Source organism: Plecotus auritus (genome assembly GCF_963455305.1).
Source record: "Plecotus auritus genome assembly, chromosome: 3".
In the NCBI taxonomy this organism is placed as follows: Eukaryota; Metazoa; Chordata; class Mammalia; order Chiroptera; family Vespertilionidae; genus Plecotus; species Plecotus auritus.
This window is the reverse complement of record NC_137772.1, coordinates 91,422,843-91,443,920: the sequence shown is the minus strand read 5'-3', so window position 1 is coordinate 91,443,920 and position 21,078 is coordinate 91,422,843. Positions and strand designations below refer to the sequence as shown.

Sequence of the window (21,078 nt, the reverse complement as noted above, 5' to 3'; positions counted from 1 at the left end):
AAGCAAGGTGAAAGGCGACATTAGTTCTGCTGTGGAATACCACGGAAAAGTTGTTTAGAGCCTCAAAAACAGAATGAGAGGAAAAGTCTTAAGATTTTTAAGAGACCAGGTAACATGGCCTTATGAACTGGACCTGCGATGCTGATCTGATTGCTGAAGCTGACACTGGGCACTGAGTTTGATGAAGGCCTGTGGGGAGTTACACACATCACCTAATCCAGACCCTCAACTCATTCAGAATCCAACAAGGACAACAGAGTAAACTACAGACCAACACTAACAAGGTACAGAAATACATCTAAATAATCAACTCCACCTCTTTCTATGCAGAGGGTGCTTTCAGAAGAGCTGTATGTCTGACAAATTCTTTGAATGACTCTCAAAAGCATAAGAACAGGCATGACAAGTGAATTTCCGCTCACACGCTCATTCTTACTGAACCCAGGAGCGCCCTGACCACTCCGTAAGGGGGTTGTGACATGGAGCCTGCCAGAAAGCCAGAGAAATCCACCTGGTGACAAAGGGGAAATGACAGCCTGCACACGGCAAGTTGTCACCTAGGCCCTAGCAAGACTTGCAATTAAATGAAGAGAGCAGTGAACCCTTCTATAAAGTATAAACTATTTTGATAATCAAAATAATCATGCATCCCTGGCCAGTGTGGCTCAATTGGTTGGAGCATTGTCCTGTGCACTGAAGGTCGCGGGTTTGATTCCTAGTCAGGACACATACCTAGGTTGCAGGTTTAATCCCCAGTCGGGCGTGTACAGGAGGCAACCAATCCATGTTTCTTTCTCACAATGATGTTTCTCTCTCTCCCTCTTCCTTCCTTTCTCTAAAATCAATATTTAAAAAAAAAAATAACCCCATAATCCAGTGCAAGGAACACAAAATCACCTCTGTGTTTTTCCTGACCAACATATAAAACCTGGATCTAACCATGAGAAAAAAGACAACTTCAAATTGAGGGACATTCTACAAAACAACTGGCCTGTCAAGGCAAAGAAAGCCAAAAAGGCTACAGAACTGCTCCAAATTAAGAGAAACTAAAGAGCTGTGACAAGCAGCAGCATCTGGGCTGGATCCCTGAATACGGACTGTGGATTAGATAATAGTATCAATGTTACATTTCCTGTTTTGAGCATTGTGGGAAGGCAGAGTAAGAGAATTCCTCGTTTTTAGGAAATACACAAATATTTCCAAATAAAGGAGCACAGTGTCTCCCAACTTCCTCTCAAATGACTTAAAAAAGAGGGGCAAGGAGGGAGAGGAAAGAAGAAAGCGACAATGATAAAGCAAACGGGGCAAACTGAACAGCTGAGTAAAGCTCCTTATTACCATTCTTGCATTTTTCTGTAGGCTTGAAATTATAAAACAAAGTTATAAAAATATTTGTACAGATGCTCCTCGACTTACAATGGGGTTATGTCCTGATAAACCCACTGTAAGTTGAAAATATCGTTAAGTTCAAAATGCATTTTATACGCCTAATCTACCAAACATCACAGCTTAGCCTCGCCTACCTTCAACATGCTCAGAACACTTACATTAGCCCATTACATTAGCATTTAACACAGTTCCCATGGTAAAATATCGGTTATTTACCCTCATGTCTGGGAGCTGTGGCTCTCTGTCCCTGACCAGCAGCATGAGAAAGTATTGTGCCACATATCACTAGGCCAGGAAAAGAAGAAATTCAAAATTCCAAGTACAGTTTTTACTGAATGCATATCACTTTCACACCATCGTAAAGTAAAAAAAAATCATAAGTTGAACTATCATAAGTCAGGGACCATCTCTACTGCCATAATTGGGTCTTAAGAAAATGGGTCATTGGAAGGAGACTTGACTTAGCATGGTGAACACACAGTACAATATACAGTTGATGTATTATAGAATTGCATCCCTGAAACCTATAGAATTTTATAAACCAATGTTACCCCAATAAATTCAATTATTTTTAAAAAGGAAATGGGTCACAAAAATTCAGGGAAATTTAAAATGAGCAAGAAAGTGAGAGTAAACCAGATGGTTCCCTCCGGGAACAATGCATAGCATGGAAATACAAGGTTCTGGTTTCCACCAGGCAGTTCTTAGCCAAGTGACTTAACCTCTCAAGGCCACAGCTTCTTCGTAAGTAAAATGGGATAAATATAGGACGGTCAAGTGAAGATTAAATGAGATGATACATGTCAAATGCTTTGAACAGCACTTGCCAGCAGGCAATAATACCAGCTATTATCTAGAAAATGTTAACAGTTCTGAAACAGAATCAAGGCACAGAAAAATGAGGGTTTCTATTAATGTTTTTCAAACTGTAGGTTTCAACCCACTGGGAAATCATGAAAATAATTTAGTGGCTCAAAAGAATAAGGAACAGAAAGATGCAAAGCAAAGCAATTGAGTTGCACAAACTGTAAATCTTTATAAGTTATAGATATATACACACATACACTAAAGCAGGGGTCGGCAAACTCATTAGTCAACAGAGCCAAATATCAACAGTACAACAATTGAAATTTCTTTTGAGAGCCAAATTTTTTAAACTTAAACTTCTTCTAACACCACTTCTTCAAAATAGACTCGCCCAGGCTGTGGTATTTTGTGGAAGAGCCACACTCAAGGGGCCAAAGAGCCGCATGTGGCTCGCGAGCCACAGTTTGCCGACCACTGCACTAAAGCATGCATCTCGCTGGCAGGAGTCACGTGGAAGCTCAGGAATTCTGTTCTTAATAAGTCCTGCCCCGCTACTCCCCACTTACAATCATGCAACTGACTATGACTGGAGGGAAAAAATTAGACAATTATGTTGAATAGTCTCTCTTGGATTTGTAACCACTGAACTCAACTGAGCCTTCCTCCTCATAGCTTTAGCACCTCCTCACTCTCAGTGGTGACCTTCCTTCCTGTTTCACTCACACACGAGAAGCAGAGGACAGCTTCCATGAGCTCCCAAGACATCCACTACTCCCGCACATGTGCCCCCCACTCAGCCTTCTCTCCTTTTCCACAGACGGAACCCCAGGCACCTAACAAAGGCTCCACCTTCCAACAGCTCCTGAGATTCCATCCCCCTTCTCTACTCAAGGACATTTTTCCAGCATAACTTTTTCCCTCTCTTTGGATCTTCCTCATGAACATATAAACATGTGTTTCCCCCATTTTTTCAAAATAAAAAAGGAAGGTTAATAACAATAACAAATAAAAAGTTACCTATAGTTCAATAACAAAAATATTTATCTACGGGGGGAAAAGGAAAAGGCTGTAGGGTCCTGGAATGGGAAACAAGACATCTCCAGATTTATCTTATCTATAATTCTGACTTGGAAACCATGTAAATATTTTATCTAATTAAAAAACAAAATTAAATCAAAACGGGGGAGGAAGGAAGGAAGATGGCTGCCGACGGGAAGGCAGACTGCAAGATAATGTGTGAGTGAGAGAACAAAGGGAAAGTGTGTGGTCGCACGGGGAGTGTTTGTTGGTGAGTTGAGGGACAGCTATACTCCAGGAGACTGTGGGGGACTGCCGGACGGGGTTCCCCTAACCGGGCAGCCCCCACTGCTGCTGGGTTCCCTCCCGGAGCGACCAGCTCTGACATGGAGACCGCGCCATCTTGAAGGGGAAAGTGGATGTTATCAGAAGCCTGAAAACGGCACCCAGTGAACAGCTGCGAACCCGAGAACCCCGGTTCCCAAGTGGTGTGAGCAAGCGGATTCAGAGGAGCTCTACACTCCACCACGGAAAGGTCAGATTTCACCTGGGATAAGGTGAGGTCTGTGGTCCGGGCAGGAGAGAGAAACGCGCGCACTGTAGGAGCTGGAGGACCTGGGGAAGTCTGCGACCAGAAAAATCCGCGGCCATTGGGGCTGGCGTGATCCGTGAATGTGGAAGGGGGTCCGCAGAGCTGCTAACAGAAGGGAACTCTAAAAAGCAACCCATAGCTGAACTGGGCACAAAACAACAGCCTAAAAATTTAAAAGTGTGCCGGCTGCTTAGACCCAAGGGTTTGAAAAAGACTGCACAGACTTGCGCGCAGCGCCGGAGTTCACGCACTTACTCTGACTCTTTTTTCTCTCTCTCTCTTTTTTTTTTCTGATTAAATCCTTGCTTTTGATAACTAAGCCCAACACATAGGATCACCCAATTGGGGACACTCTAAGAGACTGCAGGGGAAAGTTGTTTTTGTGGAACCTGGGGATCAGAGTGGGGAATAACCATCAGAGAACCAGCTCTGGGGCAACCCTTTCCCCCAAACCGGTATTAAGTGCCACAGGAAAAACAAAATCTAAACACTAGCTAGAGAAGACCTATAGACCCAGAGGTCAATCCAGAAACACTGCCACCCAGGGGTTGAATCACAAATTGACTCTTGAGTAAACACAAATCAAAATGGGGGAAAATATCTCTAAATATTGAAAACAAACCTAACTAAATTATAGTTAACAGTATAATCACAGAATATAATTACTTCAAATAACTTATAAAAAGTCTATTAATGTACCACCCTAGAATTACCGAAATAGCTTTTAAAATATGATCCATTTTATCCATACAAAGGAATATATACAGCCATGAAAAAAAAATGAAGTTCTGATGCTTGATACAACATGGATAAGCTTTGGAAACATGCTAAGAGAAAAAGACGAGTGATAAAAGGCCAGAGTAGGCAAGTCCATAGAGACAAAAAGTAGATTAGTAGAAGAGTAGAGAATGGGGAATCTGCTAATGGGTATGGGATTTTTTTTGGGGGGGGGAGGGGTTGGGGGGACCATGAAAATGTTCTGGAATTAGCCCTGGCTGGTTTGGCTCAGTAGATAGAGCATAGACCTCCAGACGGAAGGGTCCTGGGTTCAATTCCAGTCAAGGGCACATACCCGGATTGTGGGCTCAATCCCCAGTAGGGGGCATGTAGGAGGCAGCCAATCAATGATTCTCTCTCTCTCTCTTTTTCCCTCTCTCTTCCTCTCTGAAATCAATAAAAATATATTTTTTAAAAAAGGAAGGAAGGAAATGTTCTGGAATTAGATAGTGGTGAAGGTTGTATAATTTCGTGACTATATGGAAAACCAATAAACTGTCCACTTTAACGGGTGAATTTTATGGTATATGAATTATATTTCAATAAAAAATGACCCATTTCTCCTCCAACTACCACCCCATCTTTTCTCTCCCCATATAAAAAATCCCTCAAAAGATTTACCCACACTCTCTACCTCTAGTCTCTCTCCTCTCAGTCTCCATCCATTCCAATTAGGCTCTCACCAACCTTACCACTTTCTCCCAAATTCTCTAGTTCTTACTTTACTAAAATACTAAACTATACTAAACTTAAAATATCATCTATAGAACCAGCCTACTCCTAATACATAATAGGTTAAAAACTTGCTGACTGAACCAAATTAATCACAAACTAAGTTCTATGTTCAGTTTTCTAAAAACAAATACTTATAACATCTTATCTCTAAAATAACTTTTTCATTTGAAATGTGGGCCTCTTTTCATAACATTGCAAACAAAATTATTCAGCAACCTAAATACCACTATTTGAATCTTTCACAAACAGTTCATTCATCTTAAACACACCAACTTTCAATATTAGAAAGAATTAAAAAGCAATTGAAAATTCTAAAACTGAAAGGGGGCAGAAATAGCATGTTGGGGAACCAGCTAGTATTGTAATAAATATTAATCATGTTCTGTTAACTGTGATTGTTTTGTTCTGATTAAAGAAGGCACATTCTAACTTGGCTGGCAGCTGCACACAGGACCTGGGAGCTCACCTGGAAATGCAGCCGGCCTCCCCCTCCCCCTCCCCCTCCCCTACGTCCCCAACCCCACCATTTGGAGCTGCCCATTACCATGGAAAGATTAACAACTTTGTTGCAGATACCAGAATCACCAGCCCTTTGAAGATCCCCAGACCTTTTTGCATACCTGCAGGCCTTTGCAAATCTCCAGCCTGCTTACCTGTTAAGTGCCCATTCGGCATACGCTTTGGCTATTTCCCTGTGTAACCCCAGCCCTTGCATATCACTAAGCCCTTTGAAGATCCCCAGTCCTTTTGCATATCTGTAAACTGTCCATTTGCCCTTTTGCCTACTATCCTTTGTACTTCCACCAATATAAGCCGCTGGCTTATGGTGGGCTGTAGAGCCGATTTTTGTGGATGACCTAATACTCTCCCATGCTGCCGGCAATATTGGAATAAACACTCATATATGACTCAATCCTGTCTCTGCTTAAGGGCTCGAGTGGTGACAGGCAGCACGGACCCATTGTTTGCCCATTGTTTGTCCGGTTACAAAACCATGACCAAAAATCTGACAAAGTTTGAACTCTTGCTCATCAGAATAAAATATTATACAATATTTACTCAAACAACTAAATAACGAGAATCTTCAGACTATGGATTACCTGTTCCATAGTAGGACAAGCAATGATATGGATATCTTCAGGACTGAACTCTTCCTTTAACAAAACATGGAGCTTCTGGAAGACTTGCTGAACATTATTCTGAGAAAGAGAAAAGGCAATCATATTAAGTGAGTCACTAAAAACATCTACAGCCATCTTAAACATGAAGCACTAAAAAAGTTAAATCGTAATGATAATTGCCAAAACGAGTGGAGGAAATGTATCTTTCATGGGATTACCAAAGACATAGTTTGCACTTAATATTTCACATGCTAGCACAACCCAAGTAAGACTTATCATAGAATGCTTCCTGGGAAAACCAAACCATAGCAAGTCCTGTGCCCCCAGAGAACCTTCAGCAGCAATTTCTTAACAAAAGACAATCAAGTTCCTAGACACAAACTGTACTTTAAAAATCAGCCAATGCCTTGGGTAAGGATGTGAGCCCGAAATAGAGCTGGAAGTTATGAGTTCTAAATTTGCTCTGACATTTAATACCTTAGTGGCTGCTACAAGCCGTTTATTTCCATTACTCACCAGTAACACAGGTGTAATTCCTGAAAGGCTGCTCTTTCAAGTGTTGGGCCACACATCCAATGTGAAGGTCTAATTATTTATTTATGTATTTATTTACTAATTTCTACTTTTAGGGAGAAAGTACTTCAGTGACCAAGTGAGGGGGGTGTGTGTGGGAGGTATAATCAGATAAATGCCGCTTGTAAACCTTTCAAGAATCACAGGGATTATTAGTTAACTTCACCAGAACAGTATGCCAACAGAAAGAGTTATACTATTTTTAAGTCAGGAAGAGGAAAATGGTAGACAAGGCCAGAACACTTGAAGAGACTGGCCAACATTCAAATAAATTATCATGATACTCACCCTAACAGGTTTAAACAAGATGAACTCGGTATCTTTATTAGATAGGTACAATGACATACTTCTCAAGGTCAGAGGCAGCTTTGCTTTTATGGTCTTGTAGACACTTGCCACAAGGTCACTGACTTTTGCTGGAAAGAAATTAACCTCATTTGTGTCACAAAGAGAAGAAACATTTCCATTTTAATTCAGAGGGGAATATAGGGAGAGAAAAATAACAAAAGAAAAGACTCTTTATTTCCCCAAAGAATTCTTTCACTTTTCTTGTTTATTTATCAAGTTTAATCACAAACTCTATAAACATTAATAATCTTCTAAATACAAAATCCTAATCCCCAGGGCTAAGGTAGCAAAAAGAAATCCTTGGCATGCTTCAGGACATTCACTGGGGCTGTAATGTGGTTGGTGCCTTTGGAACTTGGAGATTAAGTGCTAAGGTAAATGAGCCTATTCAACTGCAGAACTGAATCACAGTAAGAGATGCTCTCTGCCTTACAAGATCATTCAGAAAATATCCACATACACTGAATGGGAACTAAAAATTCATTTGTTAAATTCTTATACTGTATTATCAAAAAGGGAATAGAATTCCAGAAAATTCTAACTGAGATAATTATGTAGAATTATGTAGCCAAAGTGTAGTGTCTGAAAAAAAAGTTAAAATGGAAGAGTAGCAATCTGTACAAAAGTATTTAGAAGAGGAAATTAACCTAGAAAGCTACAAAGGAAAATTCTGATTAATAATTCAAAGATGCTCAACCTCACTCATAATTAAAGAAATGCATACTAATATATTTTCAGATTAGCAAAAATTAAGATTGTGAATAGCCACATTTGACAGGGGTATGGGGAAACAGATACCGTCATCCACTAATGATGGGAGTACACATTGGTTCAATCTCTTTGGAGGGATATTGAGCAATGTCTAGCAAAATAAACAATACACATACTCTCTCACTTAACCTTTCTACTGCTAGAAAGTTACCTTGGATGTACTCACAAAATAAAATATGTGTGTACAGGGACATTTCTTAAAGAGTGTATGGAAAAACAAAAATACTAAAAATAACTTAAGTACCATTACTAAAAGTATTAAAAGAAATTGTGCTACAGGGATATAGTCTGTACATCCATTAAACTGAATGGATGGAGCTGGATAGGTTGGTACAGAAAGGACCCAAGCTACAGAGTAAGTTAAAAATACAAAGAATAAATATAATCTTATTTATACAACATGTTTTAGGTCCATATAAGTTAGTATATACATAAATAATATGGGGAGGCCCAGCTGGCATGGCTCAGTGGTTGAGTGTCAACCTATGAACCAGGAGGTCGTATTTTCATTCCCGATCAGGGCACATGCCCAGGTTGTGGGCTCAATCCCCAGTATGAGGCATGCAGGAGGCAGCCAATCAATGATTCTCTTATCATTGACTAGAGGCCTGGTGAACAAAATTCATATACGGGGGCCCTTTGATCGCCCCTAGGGAGGGTCCCTAGGCCTGGCCAGCAATCAGGGCCGATCTGTGGGGCAACTGGTGGGGCAATCAAGGGGCCCCCGCTGGCACCTGCCTTGGCCAGCCTGGCCCTGCCTGCTTTCCAGCCCCGCCCCCCGCTGGCACCCACCTTGGCTGGCCTGGGGCCTGCAGGCTGGGGGCAGCTCCTGCATTGAGCATCTGCCCCCTAGTGGTCAGTGCGTGTCATATGCGACTGGTTGTTCCACCAGTCATTCCGCCATTTGGTCGATTTGCATATTAGGCTTTTATTATAGAGGATGTTTCTATCTCTCTCTCCCTCTCCCTTCTTCTCTGAAATCAATAAATATATTTAAATAATAATAATGGGAGGAAATCATTACTCATGGTTACCTCTGAAAGGATTAGTTTGGAGGTGGAGAACAGAATTACTTTTCATTTTATACTTTCTCACAATTCAAATTTTATATCATATAAAAAGAACCCTTTTTTTTTTAAATTGAGGACGGTTGTGGTAGAGCAGGATAGGAAAGTGCCAATGCTCTCAAGAACAAATAATCCAGAAAGTGGTTACTTTTCATAAAATACATGAAAGCTCCTTTAAGACCATTAATTCCACAGGCTCTAGTTCTGTCATTACTAACACACCTCAAGGACCACTAAGACTGTTTTCAGAGCCCTTGACCACCAAAAGGTGTGTCTGGAGCCTAGTAAATAAAGTACAGTAATCCTCCCTTATCTGAGGTTTCACTTTCCACATTTCAGTTACCCTCAGTCCACCATGGTCCAAAAATATTAAATGGAAAATTCCAGAAATAAATAATTCATAAGTTTTAAATTGCACACCATTTTGAGTAGTGTGACAAACTCTCGCCATCCTAGCCAGGACATGAATCACCCCTTTGTCCAATATATCTACGCTGTATTTGCTTGTTAGTCACTTAGTAGCCATCTCCGTTGTCAGACTGACTTCTGCAGTATGGCAACGCTTGTGTTCAAGTAACCCTTATTTTACCTGCAGTGATGCTGCTAATTTGGATATGCCAAAAAGAAGCCATAAAGTGCATGTATGTGTAGGAACTTTAAAGCATAGAATTTACAGGGTTCTGTACTATCCTTGGTTTCAGGCATCTACTGGGGGGTCTGTATCCCCAGTGGATAAAGGGGACTACTGTATCCTCCAATTCCTAAAAATACATATTTCCCAGAGTAAATTAACAAAATGACATCCTAATTTATAACTGGATCTCCTGTGAGTTTATCATGAAATGAACCCTGTAACCTGATCAAATCTGCATGAACCAGTAACGCTGGGTTTCTAGGGGCCCAAAACAACTCCCTCAATTGTTTTTGATGTTCCCATCTCAAAAACTACAAAACCTGTTTTTGTCATTTAAGTGTGGGCTTCTTGTATTACAGAGCAAGAAAAAGCAACTCCACAGCCAGCCCCAGTGGCTAGTCAGAAGATACAAGTAGGTAAACTGAAGTCCTATCATTTGCCAAGATCTCTTCACTTAGAAAAAAACAAAATGTGTTAATAACAAAGCAGCAAGCCCTGTTTTAATCTGTTTTTCTGTCAGCTCCCTTTCAGCGACAACTCTAGTGATGCTTAAGAGCTCAACGCACCAACACTGGGGGTTCTATTCAGATTCCACTTGAGGAAAGGACCTTCCCAGAGGACACTATGCATCAAGGCCCTGGGCGTGGCTGCACTAAATATAAATATGCCTGGGCTTATTTGTTGGTTTCTATCTATCTGAAGAAAGATTACACCCAAGAGTTTCATTTACTTAAATGCTCAAAATAAAATCAGCTCCTATTTGGAGATAAGCTCTGTAAGTGACTGAACCTTGGCCCAATTAATCCAAAAATGATTAGAACTCTTTCTAGAACAATGCTGAATAATGCACTAACAAGTCTGCTCCTGACTGTGAGGGGTCAAACAGGTGGTCGCCACCAGGTCAACCATGGTTAGAATTTCCAGTATTGTAAGAGAATCTGGCTTTGTGTCTTCTGACAGAATGTACTGCGGCATCGAGTACGCTCTCTGTCCTTCAGTAAGGTGGCAAAAACCCCAAGCTCATACAATAAATGGAAGGCCTAAAGCATGTCACAAAGTTCACTTGCAATTAAGCAAATCAATGCAAACTTATATTGACATCAACAAAGTTCACACTGCAAATTTTTTGAAATAATACCGTCTTCCTTTCAGTACAATTGATAATTCTCTACATTTACAAATCTTCCTAAGAGATACAGAGCTACTCTTTCAACTTCTTAGTTCTAATTCAACTTTAAATTAACATGAGGCAGCACAACTGGCATGACTCAGTGGTTGAGCATAGGCCTATGAACCAGGAGGTCATGGTTCGATTCCCCACTGGGACACATGCCCCAGGATTGCAGGCTAGATCCCCAGTGTGGGGGCATGCAGGAGGCAGCTGATCAATGATTCTCTCTCATCATTGATGTTTCTATCTCTCTCTCCCTCTTCCTCCCTGAAATTAATAAAAATATATTTTCATTAGTTAATTAACATGAGGCATCCTATCTAATAAAAGGGTAATATGCAAACTGACCATCACTCCAACACACAAGATGGCCACCCCCAGGTGGTCAAAGATGACTGCCCCCATGTGAACACAAGATGGCCACCACAAGATGGCCAGCAGGGAAGGGCAGTTGGGGGGGGACCAGGCCTGCAAGGGAGGGCAATTAGGGGCAATCAGGGGAGGGCCTGCAGGGGAGGGCAGATGGGGGGGGGACCATGCCTGCAGGGGAGGGCCATTGGGGGTGACCAGGCCGGCAGGGGAGGGCAGTTAGGGGCAATCGGGCCAGCAGGGGAGCAGTTAGGTGTCGATCAGGCTGGCAGGGGAGTGGTTAGGGGGTGATCAAGCTGGCAGGCAGAAGCAGTTAGGGGCACTCAGGCAAGCAGGCAGGCGAGCGGTTGGGAGCCAGAAGTCCTGGATTGTGAGAGGGATGTCTGACTGAACGGGCAGTCGGGCATACCTTGAGGGGTCCCAGATTGGAGACGCTGCAGGCTGGCCTGAGGGACAGCCCCCCCACCCCCGTGCATGAATTTCATGCACCGGGCCTCTAGTCTATATACATAAAAGCCTAAGCGACTGAATGACCGAACAACTAGTCAACCAGTCACTATGACACACACTGGCCACCAGGGGGCAGATGCTCAATGCAGGAGCTGCCCCCTGGTGGTCAGTGTACTTCCACAGTGGGAGCGCCGTTCAGCTGACCAACGGGCACCAAACGCCAGGCTCACAGCTGACAAGCGCAGCTTTGGCGGCGCAAGCCTCTCCCACCTCCGTAGCAGCACTACCGAGCGGCAGTGGTGGCAGGAGCAGCGGGGCCAGGATGAGCAGGAGCAGCGTGGGGCCCAGCCCAGGCTCAGGCTCCTCCCTGGCTGCCTGCTGCTTCGCGCACTACTACATCCCTCAAGGGATGTCAGACTGCTGGTTTCGGCTCAATCCCTGCAGGCCAGGCCCTGGATCGGGCCAAAACCAGCAGTCTGACATCCCCAGAGGGGTCCAGATTGCGAGCTGGCACAGGCCAGGCTGAGGGACCCCACTGGTGCATGAATCTGTGCACCGGGCCTCTAGTTAAATAATAATAACTGAAAATTTTAGAACAGCATCAATTCTCTTTCCCAAAAGAAATACCTGACAGACATAACATTCATTTATGCGGAAAACCAATCATATTAAAAACCTAATTCTAGATTATATGCTTATCGACAGCCAATTCTTTGTAGATGCTAAACCAGAATCATTCTTTGGATCTCCCTCACAATGAGCAAAAAGCTTCCCTACCAATTTGGACACAGATTATCTCAAATTAAAACACTGATTTTTTTTTTTTTGCCATTTTGCCCTTTTTAGTTTCAGAGAATCACTATCACGGTATGAGCCAGGGGACAGCCAAATATACCATCTAACAAAATTATTTATTCAGGTTTAATAGCAACTTAAAATATCACAAAATGTACCTAAAATAACTCACAAAGTTAGTCATGATTTTAAATGTGTAATGTCTAATGCTAAAGATAAGAAACAACAACAAAAATAATCTTCTAGCACACATAAAAATGTACATTTAAGAAAGAGTAAGATTGAGAACATTTCACCCGTATCTGCCCACTCCCAGTTGATGCTACAATTTTTACCATTTTTCTCAAACACTCTAAAACACTGAACAGAGGGTGCAGCTTGCATAAAATGATGAACAAAATAAATGTACCACATTCCTTTATAATACTTGAAAATAGTAGCATTCATTCTATAATTTTATACTGTCATCTACAGTATTTTCATCAAAGCTGTATAACACAGTGAAAAGTGGTTGTATAGAAACCAGCAGCCTAAGTGACTCCATCTAAGCCACATTTTATTTTTAACTGTGTGTGTGTGTGTGTGTGTGTGTGTGTGTGTGTGTATAAAATTCTTCCTTCCTTGAAATGCTTGTTGAAATGCAGGTAGTGGTGGCCAATAAAAAAAGACCTGTCAGCTCGAAACTGCATCTTGTATTAAGCCAAACCACACTAAGAGTAGGAAACCTACTCCAAGCTGTCAGAGCAAGGACTATATAAATGGAAATTAATCAATATCCTAAAAAAAAAAAAAGAAATCCCAGATAGCAAAATGTGAATACCTGGTTGTGCCCACGGCTGCTGTGAGAGAGTGTACTTGGGTCCTCCCTGACTGGCCATTGTTTTTAATGCTGAAACCTAGTAAAAGAGAAAAAAAAAGTTTCATTTCATTGATGACAAATTAAACTAGTACTTCTCTCAAAAGATACATACCACTATTTGAACCTATCTCTATATATTCTATATATATAAAAGCCTAAACACCTGTTACATCTAAACGACCAGAACAACCGAACGACCGGCCAGTAGCTATGACGCACACTGACCCAGACCTTGCTGCTGGGGCCCTGACAGCCCCAAATCCAGTTCACCTGCAACCTGGACCCAGACAGGAGGGAGGAGGGAGCCCGATTTCTCACAGAACTGGCCGTTGGTTAGCGTGCTACTGGCCCTGACAGCCCCGAATCCGGTTCACCCGCACCCCAGACCCAGACAGGGCGAGACGGACCCCATCAGCCCTGATCGCCAGCCAGGTCTAGGAACCCCACCCGTGCATGAATTCGTGCACCGAGCCTCTAGTTAAAACATAATGAGTCTGGCCAGTGTTACTCGTGGTTGAGTGTTGACCTATGAACCAGGAGGTCATGGTTTGATTCCAGGTCAGGGCACATGCCCGGGGGGCAGGCTTGATCCCCAGTGGGGGCAAGTGCAGGAGGCAGTCAATCAGGAGGCAGTCAATCAATGATTCTCTCTCATCATTGATGTTTGTATCCCTCTCTCCCTCTCCCTTCCTCTCTGAAATCAATAAAAATTTATTTTTTAAAAACTAAAAAATAAGTCTTCTGACAACCTAAGAATGTTCTCTACACACTCACACATTTTAGTTTACTATGCAAGCCCATATCCTATGTAATAAAAGCCTAATATGTTAAGTGTCCGGTCGTCCGGTTGTCTGTTCAACCAATCAAAGCATAATATGCTAAGGCCACTCAACCACTAGCTATGATGTGCACTGACCACCAGGGGGAAGACAGTCAACCAGTCAACCAGTCACTATGATGTGCATTGACCACCAGGGGGCAGACGCTCTGACTGGTAGGTTAGCTTGCTGCTGGGGTCCAGACGATCGGGACTGAAAGACGGGCTGGACACACCCTGGATCCCTCCTGCGGTCCCCCGCCCCGGCTGGCCAACCTCCCACATCTCTTCCTAGCCCCAATCATGCATCAGTGGGGTCCCTCAGCCTGGCCTGTGCCCTCTCGCAATCCAGGACCCCTCGGGGGATATTGGAGAGACAGTTTCAACCCAATTCCGCAGGCCAGGCCAAGGCCTCTAGTATATTTATAAAATCTGTCCAAGCTTAAAACAAGCTGAGGACATTTTGTTGATGAGACTTAAATCCAAATGGTAAGTGCTGAGACCCACAAGCATACATCCAAATGAAAGATGAAATACTGTTTCCTTTCTGTACCTATGGATGCTGTTTTTCTTATAATCATTTATCAAGGTTGCAAGCACTGGTTACCTTCGAAATGCCAACTATAATAAAAAAGGTACAAAAAACTTCACTTACAGATTTGCTTTTAAAAATCATTTTAGCCTGGCCAGCATGGCCGGAGTGATTGAGCATCGACCTACGAACCAGGAAGTCACGGTTCAATTCCCAGTCAGGTCACATGCCTGGGTTGTGGGCTCAATCCCCAATGTGGGCGTACAGGAAGAAGCTAACCAATGATTCTCTCTAATCATTGATGTTTCTATCTCTCTCCCTCTCTCTTCCTCTCTAAAATCAATAAAAATATATTTTTAATAAAAAATTAAAAATCATTTTAAAGTTTTTCAAAACAACACTCACTAGGAAAAAGTGAAAATTTGCTCCACAAATTCTAAGAAGCCATGTCTTAAATGATCATATATATCTGTGTGAACTCTAGTGCTTACATTTTATGCTGTATGTATGTATATGCATGTGTGGATATGCATGTGTATATGGTGTATATCTTTACCTCTGACTCACTCTATGCCAACAGGACAGAGGAAGGGACCTAAATTTAGAGTAAGATAACATAAAAGGGATGCTCAGTCCTCTACTAAATATGTTGACTGGAAACTCATTAAGGAGCAGTGAAGGGCCAGGGTTGGAAAAGGAAAAATTAGGCACCATAGAATGAGAAGAGGGGATGAACTGTCTTCTCAATGACGATTAGTGGAGAGTCTTTCCCTCACAAATCCCACAGTAAGGAGAATATAAAAAGAGATACATGAGCCCTTACTGGTCTGGCTCAGTTGGTTGTGTGTCTGGTCAGGGCACATGCCTGGGTTTAGGACTTGATACCCAGTAGGGGGCATGCAGGAGGCAGTTGGTCGATGTTTCACTCTCACATCAATGTTTCTCTCTCTCCCTCTTCTTTCCTCTCTTAAAATCAATAAAAAAATTTTTTAAAAAGGAGATGCATGACCAGCATAGCTATATTTAGGTCCCCAATATAGACATGCAGTATGTCCATGGAGAACCATTATATAATTCAGACTTGGACTACACACACACACACACACACATATACATATATATATATATATATATATATAGAGAGAGAGAGAGAGAGAGAGAGAGAGAGAGAGAGAGAGAGAGAGGCAATATGCAAATTAGGCCAGGACGCCGTAACGTTCACAACCAGCTCAGGAGGAGGCTGCATCACAACGGCTCAGGAGGAGCTGCACGCGCAGATGGGCGGGAGGGGACTGCGTGCCGCCCCCAGCCCCAGCAGACACACACCAGGGGTGGAAGCGTGCTCTGAGCGGCTGCGGCACAGCTCGGAGCATGCCCCCACCCCAGCAGACACACACCAGGGGTGGGGACATGCTCCAAGTGGCCGCAGCACGGCTCGAAGCACGCCCCCGGTGGGTGGCGGTGGCAGCCGGAGCAAAGCAGCCTGGGTCCCGGGTGCCTGGCAGCGGCAGGAGCGAAGTAGCCCAGATCCCGGTGGGTGGCGGTGGCAGCCGGAGAGAAGCAGCCCCGGTCCCAGATGCCTGGTGGCGGCTGGAGTGAAGCAGCCTGGGTCCCGGGTTCCTGGCAGTAGCCGGAGCAAAGCAGCCTGGGTCCTGGGTGCTAGAGGGAAGCTGGTGCTGGCAGCCAGGGGAAGGAAGGCCTATTCTTGCACGAATCTTCATGCATCAGGCCTCTAGTTTCTACATAAGCCTCTAATGTTTAAAAAATGTTCATCATGTCCAGAGTCTTTTAAAATGTACAACTGTATAGTTCTACCAGATTTATCAAACTTATACTAATGTCAGCTTGGAGGATCACATCAGTCAATTTTCATTCTCTTTATTTCAAGGAAACTGTACTTTTCTAAAAAAACCCTTTAACCCTAGATTTCACCATAATCAACTTGTTTCTATGGGAAGTTTCACTCTGCTGCTGTTATTGCAAAATATTCATCTACAATATTTCCCACCAGTATTAATGTGGACTCTTCTCCCAAAAATACAGTGTGGGGCAAAAGTAGGTTTATAGCTGTGAGTACACAAAATAGGTTATTTTTGTATTCTTATTTGTTAATTATTGTATTATTTTCCATACAAACAACTATAAACCTACTTTCGCCCCATCCTGTACAAACTATAATCTACAAGCTGGTTTTACTTGTAAAAACTATGATGACTTATGAATAAATTACGAAGTATCAATACTTGTACCATTTTTTAAAAGTTGAAACCTAGGGGAAAACATTCCCACCATCTATTTTTAAATTTACATGGTAGAAAACTCTCTCTCTCTCTCCAAATACTTGACATGAGTGGACTAAAATCCACTAAACAGTAACATACCCCAACGATAAATAGAGTAGTTTGACTGGTTTAACATTTCTGTATTTGCTTTTTTGGTAATTATTGTTTTTTAAAACTAATCTATTCTGTTTTTATCACAGGCTCAGGTATTAGTGTTGATGCCTGCAACAAGTCACTAATGAACAATTTGCTTAGCTATCTTCTGGTCATTTCATAGATACATCTTGTCTCCCAGTTAAGACTTAGTTAAGTAAATTTGAGAGAAAAGTCTGTGATACTTCTATTCTTTTTATGATGTTTTCTAATAAAAGTCTGGACAAGCAGTAAAGGCTCAATAAACTACAGTTAATTTCAAGACTTTTTAAGCATCTTTATGAGCAAAGTACTTAGTAACAACACTTAAATTTTTTTAATGATTAGACTGGAACAGGAAAGTCAAAATAGTCATGATCTGAATTTTTCAGTGGCTGGCATTAGATAGTTAATGGATTTTAACTAGGAGACAGATAGATTAACAAATGATTATAAACTCATATATCTGGTGATTAATAATGCAATGAGCCCTGACCGATGTTGCTAAATGGTTAGAGCATTTGCCTGTGCACTAAAGGGTCTCGGGTTCGATACCTGATCAAGGGCACGTACCTGGGTTGCAGGTGTGATCCCCAATCCTCAACCCCAGTCAGGACTCACAAGGGAGGCAACCAATAAATGTGTATCCCTCACACCGATGTTTCTCTCTCTCTCTCTCTCTCTCTCTCACTCTCTCTCTCTCTCTCTCTCTCTCTCTCCGCCCCCTTCCACTCTCTAAAAATCAATGGAAAAAATATCCTCCAATGAAGATTAACAACAACAAAAAAAAACACAATGCAATGATACAAAATCAATTTTCAATTATCCGTGCAAAGGGAAGGGAGAAATAGCATGTAAGACAAAGAGGAAAATAGTTCACCCACTTCATAGGAAACCCTGATAAGCAGGACTGCCATGCAGGTCCTAATCTAGGAAAAGTGAGAGTCCCAGACCACGTGCAGATACTCTCAATGTGGACAACAGAACATAGGTAACCAGAGGTCTGCTATAAGCAGTTTTTATCTAAAAGTTCAAAACAAAAAGCTTCTATAAAAAGAAACAAGGTGATGTCCTAGACGAAATCATTAAGACTTGGGCTTACTATCTCTTTCTGCCAGAGTTTCACAAGAGAGTAATTAATTGAAAAGGAAATCTAGGAAAGAATTCAAAATTACTTTACTGAATATGCACCAAGGTCTATACCTTTGTCATGAACTCCTCCAGCTGCTCTACAAACTGCTTGGTCTGCTGCTGAATGAACTGTTCACAGGCCGATTTCAGATGACGGTCTACATCTTTTTTCGAGTCAAGATAATGTTCTCTTATCTCAGGAGTGCCCTAAAAAGAGACAATTTCCTCCTTCTTTTACATGCTTAAAAATGACCAGATATGTAAAGAATGCCGCTTATCTCCAACCACAAATGAAACAGATTCCTTCTTACCTCCAACAAGAACTCTATCAAGGCATTGTTGCTATTCAGCCTAAAAAATCTTGGAACAGTCATAGGGTTCAGGATTTTAAATGCTGCATCTGTGAAACAAAATTACTCATCCAGTGAATATGTACAATTTCAAAAGAAAAACTGAGTTACTGTTTCAGTGTTAATAACATACACTAGCTCTCTATTACCACAAAGCAAGAACAGTTTCATTTTCGCCAACTCATCTCCACGATGACATTGAGATTCGTGCCAAGATGGCCACGGTACCCACATATCGTTATTTTCTAGAAGTCAGAAGTGCAAAATGACTATTAAACTTATTCACTTATAGAAAAATGATAAATGGTAATCGATACCTGAAAATTTCGCTGCTTTATTCTTACGATGCTTAATAGTTTGTTTTATAAATATTCATATACTTACCCAGCTTCTTTTGTTAAGATCCTGGCTGGCACAGAAATTTATTCATTTCAAGCAGAGTGAATAAACTAATGTGTCAGCCAGAAAGAAAACACCAAAAGGACATATTTACCCCTTAACCTCTAGACCAACTAGATCTATATGAAGTATTAATCGAGGTCTCATTGATGTTCAAATGCAATAAGATATAACATTAGTCGTGAAAGGTTAGAGGCTTAAAAGTAAAGATAGCAAGTATTATTAATGGATAGTCAGAAAAGACCATTTTTTTTGCTTTGCTTTGCCAGACTGGAGAAAGCAAAGCATGCAATGCTTCCAACTGTGGTTTTACCACAATTGCACTTACTGCCCTGACCCTGATCTTACTGAAAAGAACCTCACTATCAGATCCAGTGTTCAGAGTAAGGCTTTAGTAAATGCCTCTTTGTGTCTGCTCTCTTTCCTACAAGATACCTGACCGAGTGTCTGCAATAAACAGAATCAAATCAGCATATGGTAGAATTACATATACTTTCGAGAAAACATACTTTAAACCAATATTTGCCAAAATTTTAGGATATTTCATTTTCTCACACCTCAGTAGATCTATACTAGAATCCAGCAGCAACAAATTATGAACTTTAAAAAGTGCAAGAAAGTAGATCAGCCTTGCTTTATCCCACCACTAAAATAAAATAAGGACTCTCAGCGCCTGGCATTCTTCAAAGTTAAGAGCACTATTCCCACATCTCACACTGAAAAGAAAGAAGAAAATCAACTAGAATGGTTGAAAGACAGAAACTGCTGATGAGAATAAGCTCTAGAAAAATTATGCATTCTCTGAGGATAAAAGCCAGGAAATTGGGCTGCTGTTTAAAAAAAAACAAACCACCAAATATATGAATAACACACAAGTTTACTATCCAAATTCCAACAGAACCAAAGAGCATTCTTTGTGGTGGAAAGAAGAGAGCATTAAGAAAAAGAACAAACTGTTTTTAATATGATTCATGATAAGACCACATTGGTTCTCAGGTGCGTTAAATACAGTCTACTAATTTATAGACAGTCATTAGGGAATGTCCTACTACGACCCTTGGAAATCCTATATTTGGAGTTCCACTGAACCACAGAACACAGAAAATAATTTGAGTGGCTGAATTTTCTCAATTCCCCCAAGACATAAGAGAGAAGTTCATCATTACATAAATGAATGGCTTAAGTCATTAGAGTTGAATTCTCTTGAAAATGATTAAGAAAAGATAACGTTTAGATAATTTTGTAAGTAATTAAGAAAAATGAAGGATATGTGTGGTATACTCTTCACTGCTTAAGTTCAACGTCTTAGAAAATAACTACTTTGATCTTTTACAAATCATCACTTATTAATTCAGAGACAAATGATTAGGATAGAGGAGGCATCTTTCCCAAGATGATCCTATATTACCAACTCAAAGACCCTAGCTACATTACTTAACAACGAACTGATTTAACAGTAACACCACTTACATTAAACGCGCTAAGCTTACAAAGCACTTACATAGATTTTCATTCTTAAAGATCTTAATTGATTTGATAACCTGGTAAAGGTATGATATGTTGATTATGCTCATTTTACCTGGCATAGGAAAGCTAAGACACCTATTCAAGATCACGCAAGAGCCAGGAAATGATGAGCCAGGAACAGAACCCGACTTTTTCAGACTCAGATAAATATTCTTCCCTTTTACCCAGCTGCTTTCTGAATTTTAATGGACTGACAAACTCAATGTTTAAAGCCATCCCAATTAGCTGACACTGTAGGTAGCTGTTATACTGATCTTTCGCTTTTCAGCTGGTTATGGTAGTATGTGGCAGAGTCTAAGAGAGGTAATGATATATTACAAATTGAAATGCTCAGATATAGTTCCCTTCATAAAGGAAATACAGCAAGTTAGATGTAATTAGGATGCTCAGTTTAGTATAAACAAGTGACATGCTTAGCAAGCACAGCATGCAA

General features: G+C 41.4%; 1 protein-coding gene across 1 annotated transcript in view; it reads right to left on the bottom strand.

Moving 5' to 3' along the window:
* COG3 (component of oligomeric golgi complex 3) overlaps positions 1–21,078 on the bottom strand; it is a 91,077-nt gene that overhangs the window by 178 nt on the left and 69,821 nt on the right. The window contains exons 18-22 of the mRNA XM_080662083.1: positions 18,681–18,769; positions 18,442–18,576; positions 13,437–13,512; positions 7,300–7,427; positions 6,418–6,516 (exon numbers count right to left, since the gene is read on the bottom strand). Of these exons, the coding sequence (XP_080518209.1) occupies positions 6,418–6,516; positions 7,300–7,427; positions 13,437–13,512; positions 18,442–18,576; positions 18,681–18,769 (527 nt within the window). The remainder of the gene's footprint in view (positions 1–6,417; positions 6,517–7,299; positions 7,428–13,436; positions 13,513–18,441; positions 18,577–18,680; positions 18,770–21,078) is intronic.